Below are 10,659 nucleotides of genomic sequence, written 5' to 3'. Positions count from 1 at the left end.
AGTGTCGCATGGGGGTCTGGAACAGTGCCCATGGACTGGCAGACCGGGGTGGTGGTTCCCATCTTTAAGAAGGGGGACCGGAGAGTGTGCTCGAACTATCGTGGTATCACACTGCTCAGCCTCCCGGGAAAAGCTTATGCCAGGGTGCTGGAGAGGAGGCTCCGACCGCTTGTCGAACCTCGGATTCAAGACGAACAGTGCGGATTCCGTCCCGGTCGTGGAACAGTGGACCAGCTCTTTACCCTCAAAGCAAAGTGTTGTCTAATGAAACTACTGAATTAGACATATTATTTAATTTACTGCATTGAAAAGCCTTTTAAGAAGCAGCATCTTCAAGAGTTTGGGGTTGAATAGGCAGAAAAAGGGAGACGGCCACTCTATGATTCAACAGTTTATTCAAGCTCAGAGAAAACAGTCATCTGTTTACATTAAACTCCATAAATGTGATCGTCAAAGATACATATTTTTACCAGATAAGAGCTTACAACCATCACCAGCTATTCAACCGAAACGCGATACAAAAGGTTGAATGTTCCATTTTCTGTATGTGGAAGCATTGATGCATTTATTCCTATTTCAACCTCAAAAGATAAACATTTTAAAGAGAAAGACAATACAGAAACTTCAGAAAATGGAACGGGATCATTCCGGTGTTCCTGAATCAGGAGACGAAATTAAAAAAACGGTCACATGGTCACATCCTTATAGTTATCTTGTGAAACTTTAATTGATTTAGTCAGTCATTTCATATCCCCCCTTTTACATTGTAATTCCTACATCTCCCAGAATGCCATTCGATAAACCCCGGAGGATAAAGATACATAAAAGTCACACCACTGCAAACAGAATGGCCGTCACCATGCGCCCACAGATCGTGTGTTAATATTCACGACAGATGAAATTCAACTTTTTGTTGGCATTCTTCTTGAACCACTGGTGTTTTCCTCCTTTCTCCATGGCTCCGGACATGTCACATGTATCAACGATCTCTTCACTGGTTCCCCAGTTGGAGTATTTGACCACCTTGTTGTCGACCCAGAACCACAAGTCCAGAGTGCAGGAGTAGCGCAGTGCCATCCAGACGTGGGTGGTTTTGGCCCCCATGGCTATGTTTTGGACCAATGTCTGCTCCGTAGGGTTGGTGGCGGAGACCAGTTCGTTGTGCTTCTCTCTGCAGTAGGACAAGGCCCTCTCCCAGGTCATGGATTTATTGATCAGGACCAGTTTATCTGTCGGAGACAAACACAGGGTCAGACCAGCAGCCGTGTTCTGCACTTTAAATCACTGCGTACATATTTGGTGATGATGATGATCTTTAAATGCCTTCTGTAACTTTACAAAGGAACTTTTGAGGGGATTTATTGGCAGAAATGGGATTTAATAGAATTATGAATGTTCTCTTTAGTCTATAATCACAACATATAATCTTTGTGTTTTGGTTATAATAAAGCCGTTTATACCTACATGCGGAGCGGGTCCTGTCATGTCATGTTTCTAGGGTAACTCGGAAAGGTCAAACCTACCTGGTTTGGTTGCTGGTTTGGTTACTGGTTTGGGTGCTGGGTCGTTTACTGGTTTGGGTACTGGTTTAGTTGCTGGGTTGGTCTCCTCTGAAAACAAAACACAGGAAACCTCTGTTGGTCTTGAGCTCCTCTAGCAACTTGTTGACACACACACACACACTTTTTTTTATTTTATTTTCTCGGCACATCAGGAATAGATTCGACTGGTTGCAATGTTCAACCTTCGCCACTAGATGACGCCACAAACCCCCCCCCCACCCCACGCACTGGACTTTTAAGTGTGATTTTTTTATTCTGGAGCTAGCAGCGTCGTGACAAAGTCTCTGACACAAACAGGGTTGACAACAACAACAACAACAACAACAACAACAACAACAACAAAGTACTCACGCGTATTGCATAAAAAGTTGTTTTTGTGAGAGCAATCTTCGGATTTCCATTTCTTCTCCGACAAAGCAACACACGCCCCTTTACCTTCAAACAGCGTGGGGTTCCAGAGGGCGGGGTAGCTCCCATCTGACAACTTGGCGCCCTGGCCTTCACCTTTAAACAGCGTGGGGTTCCAGAAGGAGGGGTAGTTCCCATCTGACCACGCCCACGTGTCTGCGTACAGGCCGATCCACACCTTTTCACCGGCACTCCCGCTCATCTCTGTCTGGAAGGCGTCACCTGTTAACTGTGCGTCACCACTGGCCAGGTCAGTGTGGTGATTTCTACAGTAGCGCCAAGCCTCTGGCCAGCTTTTCTTTTCAGTATGCAAGTGGAACTTTTTGAGGTTTCTTTCTGTGGACAGAAAGAAAAACCCATAAGAGGTCAAATCTCTTGAAATGCTTTGTTCCTACTTTAAACACGTGAGACAGATCTACGTGATGCAGTCTTCAGATAATTATCGGGAGGAAGGTGTTGAAGGGATAATAAGGAGGATCACATTTTGTCTAATAAATAAAAAGTAGGAGAGGCCTTTAAATCTGTGAGAGATACGATGAGATCATATATATATATATATATATATATGTGTATATACACACACATATATATATATATACAGACATATATATACAAATATATATGTCTGTATATATATACATACAAATGTATACATATACAGTATATGTATGTATGTATACATACACATCTATATATTTGTATATATACATACATATATATACAAATATATATGTCTGTATATATACACATATATATATATATATATATATATATATATATATTATCATCACAGTAATTAAAAAAATCTCAAAGCAAGAATTTAAAGATGTAATATACGTAAATATATTTTTTCTTAACCATATACCTGCCAAGTTTCTACCTAATTTAATATAACAATGTAAAGTATATGTCGACCACAGGCACTAAAACATCACGTTATTCTCACATATTCTCTCACCATCGTAGCAGAGAAACCTTTTCTTTAGTCCACAACGGAAATCAATCCATTTGTTATCCAGCATCGCCACACAGTCCTCAGCACCGGCTGCATTATTGGGCTCATTCGTCTTCCATGCTGCCTCGCTGTCAATGAACTTCACCTTCGGCGAAGACCAGCTCCACGTCTTTGTGGACCCGGTTTGTCTCCGCAGCCCGATCCAGGTGTCCCCTTTGTCCCCCACTAAGTCGACGACCTCCTCCAGGTCCGTGAAGGTCTGCATTGTGGCCAGGTCAATGTGTTTGGCTTTGCAATACTCCCGGGCTTCCTCCCAGGTCTTCTTCTCCTCAACGAGTTCGTACCCGTAGAGGACAGCGACGTACAGGGAGCACTGACCTGACACCAGAGGAAGGGAACGGGTTCAGGGTATCAAGAATCCTGTTATGAGTGCACGTTGTTCTGGAACAGGCCGATCCACTTACCCATCAGGAGGAGCACGAGCCGACAGCACTGCATGTCTGCTCTGGTTCTAGATGAAACTGAACCAAACACAATTGTTCCAGTTATCAGTTATGAAAGAATATTAAAATAAATAAATAAAACCACTGCACTCCCTTCAGAGTACCAAAGGAATATGCAAACCGTAGTCAAACCAGAGCTAACAGTAATACAAGCGTACGTGTTTTTAAAAAGAAATGTGGAATGTATTTGAATAAAATACAGAGCTGTTGATGATGTGCTGTTTGCTGTCAGGGTTCATGTCCTTCAACAGGTAGAGCAACACCTGAAGGGGGAAGCTCTCGGCCAATCAGAGGACGCCTGTGAGCATTTAGACTCGATCGCATTTATATGGTCAGGCGTTCTTGTTATCGTATATATTAAACTGCAAAGTTTAGAATCATGAAGTCTGTAACAATATATTTTGTTCCCCCAAAACAGGCACAAAAAGTGATATTTTAGCCCTGAGTAATGTCTGCAGAGCAACAGCAGACAAAACGTGTCAGGCAAAGTGTCAATCTAAACTGAGGAAAGATAATGTTCATGTTAAAATACATAATAATAATAATAATAATAATAATAATAATAATAAAGATAATGGTGACTTACTTCTCCTAAGCCTTCCTCTCAGACACGGCGTCTCTCCTCAGGATGAAGACTCAGCCTGCAGGAGCTCTTGAAGCCACCTGAGGACTTTGAATATTGAAATACAGAGAAGAAAGGATCCAATGATGACAAGCCTGTCATTTGCATGATGGAACAGGTAAATAAACAGGTAAACAAACAGGTAAAAACATTTCCCTGGTGACTGTCCAACGTGCAGAAAGAATAATAATGAAGAGAATACTTTACATTGATGTTAACTGTTGTGAAAATAAAGAATGTTTTCCACTATTTAATTTGTAAAATACAAAGTTAAGAGTTTTTTTCTTATTATTTATTCATACATACTCACAGGCAATGTAAACAATCCCGAGTTATATATATATATATATACAGTATATACATATATGTATATATATATTTTTTTTTTCCCCCTGAGTTTGATGGTTAGCCTTTTTTTCCTTATTATTTATTCATACATACTCACAGGGAATGTAAACAATCCCGTTATTCCATAATTATGTAGAGTTATATATATATATATATTTGTATATATATATTTTTTTTTTATTTTTTTTTTTTCCTGGGTTTGATGATTAGAACGCAGTAGAACGTGAGCACGTTCTGCTGGTTCCCTCGTATCAGCACCGCGGGGCAGTGGAGGCCACAGGTCAGGGTCTCCAGCCAGGCCATGTACAGGGCGCTGGTGCAGTCTCTGTGTGGGACCGGAAGGCTCCTGCCACGGGGAACCGACAGAGAACCACGTTTACATGAGCGCAACGACACCGCACGACAACAACGAGGAACATTCGACAACGAGTCAAATGGTTACACAACGAGTCCCTTATCGTTGTCACGCTGCCATGGAAATACACGTGCATGACTTTGCATCCATCAGACAATGTGTGGTATTCATCTCCTCACATTGATGTTAACTGTTGTGAAAATACACATTTTTTTGCATTTTAAAATACAAAGTGAATGTTTTCCCCCTGAGTTGGAGCATTAGCCTTTCTTATTATTATTTATTCATCCATACTCACAATAACTGTAACCAATCCCATCACTCCATAATGATGTAGAGTTATATATATATATATATATATATATATATATATATATATATATATATATATATATAAATATATATATCTATATATATAGATATATATATTTATATATATATATATATATATATATATATATATATATATATATAGAGAGAGAGAGAGAGAGAGAGATATATGCTGTTGACATGCAGTATATTTTAAAACATTTAATCTAAACTGCTCAAACATTTAAATGGCTCTGTTTACGTTGGTAGATATGTTTTAATGCACGTTTCCCAGTTATTTACATGCTTAATGATATTTGCGTCAAATTCAGCCAATAAAAACATATTTCTATAATAGATACATGAACAAAGTAGAGTATCTCAAAGTAGAGTTGTGCAGGATATAGTGCCATCTGGTGGTGAGGTTGCAGTATTGCAAAAATATTCAGTGTTTAGGATGATAAAGTGGATTATATCATTTAAAAAATATATATTTTAAAAAGAGGTGTAGCCGGATGAAATAATAATCATCATAATAACGACGAATAATTAGTTTTTCACATTTTATTAGAATCTTTCACAATTTCATACATCATTTATGAATAAAGAGACAGAACTTTATCTAATGCTTTATCCAAAAAGACTTTATCAGTAACATCCAAATCTGGTCCGCACGAATAAACTCAACAAAAGTGTTACGCAGGTAAAGAAATGGCTCAGTAACTATGTTGATTAAGTTATATTATGGTGTGTTTTTATTAACTAAGTTACATTTATGTTACATCTCTCCCAGTTACAGTAAATTGCAATACGTGCCGTGTTTTTTAATATTCACATACGTATAATAAGATAATATTAGAAATACAAACTTCAAAACATGTATTGAAATTCTTGATTGTCATTCAAAACTTTCTCCCAGACTTTCAATTCATATTCTTCAGTGTAAATTATTATTATTAAGTATTAATGAAAATAAGTAAATGGCACTGTTGCCTGTATTCACAAATAATACAAATAATTAAAGAATTTAATGGATAACTGACATTTTGGAAGCAAAGTCTGAGAAATTTGAATGAAACTGAATATTCTGAATTAACGGCCCATTTCTGAGTATGAAATCATCCCGTTTATTCACCACTACTCTCTATATAGTACACATTCACTAGTGTACTTCCAATTGAGATGTAGGGAATTTATGAATCATCATCTTGCATCATGACTGACAGGTGTCACACGGCTGTTCATTTACGCATTTATAAAAGGTGACATGTTGCATTAAATCATAGTCATCATCATAAGTCATAGAGAATATATATTTTAAATTTTTTGTGCACTATATACTGATTTTATATACTACTTATAATACCACACCTCTAACAAGCAAGCTTAGAGAACCAAAGAGGACCAAGAACAGAACCTTGTGGGACACCTATTCAAACCGTAATAACACTTGGAGCCTACGACCTGAGTTCTACCATAAAAAATGACAATACCATCCAATAAACTGTTCATCTAGGCCACAAGGATAGTTTTCTTTTGTCAAATATTACAATCATATATACAAATAATAGGGTAAATAGGGAGCTATCTTTGGAACCATCGCATGTGATCCTCCTTAAATTGAACATCAATAAACTCTATACACTTTCATTTTTATTTCATTTTTACATTTCTGTATTATGTATTATGTATATGTAATATGCCCTGCTATTTTATTTTTATTTTATTGTATTGTTTATTTGTAAACATGTTTGCTGCTGCTTCACGAAATCTCCCCCAGTGGGGATGAATAAAGTCATATTTTATCTGATGTGTGTGTTCATTCCTTATTCTCAAGAGTCTTTCATGTATTTTCTTTCAACGAGGTCATTTCATTTGATTAGTTTTAACAATATGCAGCACCTCTATATACATAGACGAGTGACACATTAAAGGAAACACCTGTGTAGACGGCTAGAGAAGCAGATACCTCCATAAGGATGTGACACAATCCGTCTGTAGATCTACCATCTAGTTCTAGGTCTTAGTCCTCCTCTTGGGGTCTGGGTGACGTCTTCCATCACTTCCAGGTTGTGGCTCCGCCCCCGTGAGTGTCACAGAGGTCCTCCACTCCTCCCCCTTTCGTATCTGCATGGGCGTTGCCCACCAGAGCTCCGGAGCGTTACGTCCTACACGTTCTCTCTACCTTCAAATATTACCACGTTTTTTTTATTTTGGCACAAATTGCATGAACATTGTTTTTTTTTCTTCTCACTTATTACGTTTTTTTTTTTTTTTTTTTTTTTGCATGGCGTCAACCAGGAATTCACTGGCAGTAGAACGTGAGCACGTTCTGCTGGTTCCCTCGTATCAGCACCGCGGGGCAGTGGAGGCCACAGGTCAGGGTCTCCAGCCAGGCCATGTACAGGGCGCTGGTGCAGTCTCTGTGTGGGACCGGAAGGCTCCTGCCACGGGGAACCGACAGAGAACCACGTTTACATGAGCGCAACGACACCGCACGACAACAACGAGGAACATTCGACAACGAGTCAAATGGTTACACAACGAGTCCCTTATCGTTGTCACGCTGCCATGGAAATACACGTGCATGACTTTGCATCCATCAGACAATGTGTGGTATTCATCTCCTCACATTGATGTCTACATGTGTCACACAACTGTGCTTTTCATATAATAATGCTGTACATTTATAAAGTATGTCCTTTTAATAGCGTTCTATAGAACCGTTAACACATGTCCGTGTAATGCTTACGAATGCTAACTTGTTTTAATAATTCTCCTACCGACGGTGAGAAGGGGAAACGTATTAAATATGACTCGTTGTTCACGGTGTCTGATGATGTCACAAGTTGTTTACTCACACGAGCACCAGAGCGGCGTGTTGGGAATAACTCCGCAGGATTTCATTCAGCCGCACTGTCCGCTCAGACTGGAGAGGAGACATTTAACGATGGATGACGTGAGAAGACAAAACAAATGGAACAAAGAAAGATCAAGAATAGACATTCTGATATGTAAACATGTGTTATGTTTCTAGTTTATATGAATATATTGACACCAATGACGACAACAGCGGCAATATGTTTGTTGACATGAATGTACACACACACACACACACACACACACACATGCACACACACAGACACACACTCACACACACTCACACACTCACACACAGACACACTCACACACACTCACACACACTCACACACTCACATACTCACACACACACAGACACACACACACACGCACACACTCACTCACACACTCACACACACACACACACACTCACTCACACACTCACATACTCACACACACACAGATACACAGACACACTCACACACACACACACCTTAAGTCTGAAGGCCTCACACACACACACACACTCACACACACACTCACTCACACACTCACACACACACACACTCACACACACACACACTCACACACACACTCACTCACACACTCACACACTCACACACACACACACTCACACACACACTCACTCACACACTCACACACACTCACTCACACACTCACACACTCACACACTTACACACACACACTCACTCACTCACACACACACACTCACTCACACACTCACACACACACTCACTCACACACTCACACACTCACACACGCACACACACACACACTCACACACACACACACACACACACACACTTACTCACACACTCACACACTCACACACTCACACACACACACACTCACACAGACACACACACACACACACACTCACTCACTCACACACTCACACACACACACACACTCACTCACACACTCACACACTCACACACACACACACACACTCACTCACACACTCACACACACACACACACACACACACACACTCACTCACACACTCACACTCACTCACACACTCAAACACTCACACACTCACACACTCACACACTCACACACACACACACACTCACACACACACAGACACTCATACACACACAGACACACACACACACACACTCACTCACACACTCACACTCACTCACACACTCAAACACTCACACACTCACACACTCACACACTTACACACACACACACACACACACACTCACACACACACAGACACTCATACACACACAGACACACACACACACACACTCACTCACACACTCACACACACACACACACACACACACACACACACCTTAAGTCTGAAGGCCTCAAACTCCTTGTCTGATATCTTCCACGGGGCGCTTCGTCCCTGAACCGAGACGTCTTCCTGCGGTTCATCGTGCAGCCTGAAGGGGGCGACGCTGTCCACAAACCTCCTGAGGCTGAGAAGAGGCAACAAGCAAAAGGACAGAAGATACAACTATTGAAATGACTTATATTAAACCTAAATAACCCATCTTGAGTCAAAACAATGAAAATAATGCACATGTTGCCTTTAATGTTCTGGTTGTCTAAAACAAAGATACTCTATGACGGCATCCTGTGATCATAAACCGATCTCTTCCCATATCACCGTTTTTTCCGGTCGTACTTTTTGGCGTCCGGATGGCGCTCGCTGTCCGTCATCACCGTAACGTTGCTACAATCCAAGCGAAACCTCTTCAGCAGTGCGATCATCCTAAAAGAAAACACACAAACACACAAACACACAAACACACCCTGATCTATGTAACATGACAGTATCAAAATCTGAATTTATTGCACAATATATCCCATAAATGTACCAGCCGACAATCTGCGGTAATCAACCTGCATGAAAAAGACTTATGAATATGAATTAAAAAATCAATTTAAAATGATACAATAGTCAACAAATTTCAGAATTTGACACGCAAATATGGAGTTTTATGTATACATTTTTTTAATGGGGAAATGTACACATTTACAAGTAAATTGGAATTCTTATCAATTTCCTAAATGTTCCTCCTACTTTTCCAACATCACACGACATGAAAAAAGAGTTGTGATGTTTATTTAATAATTATTCTTGACCAATTTTTTTCTTCGTACAATTTGTCGTGCTCAACAAAAAACGTGACTATTATATATTATTATATATTATTCATTCACGTATCCAAGGAGGCCCAAAAACATAAAGCCACCTACTCGTTGCGGCCTTCCTCCATGTTCTGTTCGTCCCCCACGATGAAGACCCGGATCTTACTGCGGTGCCAGCGCTTCCTCCTGGTGAGCAGGTACGGAACCAGCAGGGTGAGACCTGGAGGAGACGAGGAGGAGGAACACTGTACCTAAAAGAAAGACGCGCCTCCATCTTTGTTGGAGATGAAACTACAAACATCGTAACACGGTTTAAATCGCTCGGCCAGAACGGACCTCCGTCGTCAGCGATCCAGTAGACGTCGATGGTCTTCTTCCCCTGGTCGCTCTGGAACACCGTCTCCATCTGATCCACGTCGCCTTTGTCGGAGACGTCGTCCGCTGTAACGGGCGAGAGAGGGGAGGGGAGAGAGAGACATTAACGACGATAACGCACTCTCACATGTGCCGATATTTACGAAATATCGTATGTTTGCGAAAGGTGTGTAAGAATGACACGATGAGAGCCGTGAGAGTGAACCACAGCAAGGAAGTGCTCAACGGAT

The 10,659-nt window shown here is 40.6% G+C and overlaps 2 protein-coding genes across 2 annotated transcripts in view; both read right to left on the bottom strand.

Moving 5' to 3' along the window:
- Positions 1-407: 407 nt before the first annotated feature.
- LOC117747546 (macrophage mannose receptor 1-like) lies at positions 408-4,062 on the bottom strand. Its single transcript, XM_034556872.1, has 6 exons — positions 4,015-4,062; positions 3,390-3,446; positions 2,929-3,303; positions 1,914-2,306; positions 1,524-1,610; positions 408-1,229 (listed from the first exon to the last, which is right to left on the bottom strand). Exons 2-6 carry the CDS (start codon positions 3,421-3,423, stop codon positions 880-882), a joined length of 1,239 nt encoding a protein of 412 aa, XP_034412763.1. The 5' UTR covers positions 3,424-3,446; positions 4,015-4,062; the 3' UTR covers positions 408-879.
- Positions 4,063-7,367: 3,305 nt separating this feature from the next.
- LOC117747504 (solute carrier family 12 member 3-like) overlaps positions 7,368-10,659 on the bottom strand; it is an 11,623-nt gene continuing 8,331 nt past the window's right edge. The window contains exons 20-25 of the mRNA XM_034556787.1: positions 10,391-10,495; positions 10,163-10,274; positions 9,588-9,674; positions 9,249-9,378; positions 7,924-7,991; positions 7,368-7,506 (exon numbers count right to left, since the gene is read on the bottom strand). Coding sequence (XP_034412678.1) covers positions 7,368-7,506; positions 7,924-7,991; positions 9,249-9,378; positions 9,588-9,674; positions 10,163-10,274; positions 10,391-10,495 — 641 coding nt within the window. The remainder of the gene's footprint in view (positions 7,507-7,923; positions 7,992-9,248; positions 9,379-9,587; positions 9,675-10,162; positions 10,275-10,390; positions 10,496-10,659) is intronic.

Source organism: Cyclopterus lumpus, chromosome 18, assembly GCF_009769545.1.
Source record: "Cyclopterus lumpus isolate fCycLum1 chromosome 18, fCycLum1.pri, whole genome shotgun sequence".
In the NCBI taxonomy this organism is placed as follows: domain Eukaryota; kingdom Metazoa; phylum Chordata; class Actinopteri; order Perciformes; family Cyclopteridae; genus Cyclopterus; species Cyclopterus lumpus.
This window is presented reverse-complemented; position numbering and strand designations above follow the sequence as displayed.

Excerpts from the sequence above, each read along its gene's own strand:
- LOC117747546 (XM_034556872.1), bottom strand. The coding sequence starts at position 3,423 with ATGCAGTGCTGTCGGCTCGTGCTCCTCCTGATGG. Across the intron at positions 3,304-3,389 it reads GCTCGTGCTCCTCCTGATGG|GTCAGTGCTCCCTGTACGTC; the intron begins GTAAGTGGATCG and ends CTCTGGTGTCAG. Across the intron at positions 1,611-1,913 it reads CAACTTTTTATGCAATACGC|AGGAGACCAACCCAGCAACT; the intron begins GTGAGTACTTTG and ends TTTTGTTTTCAG.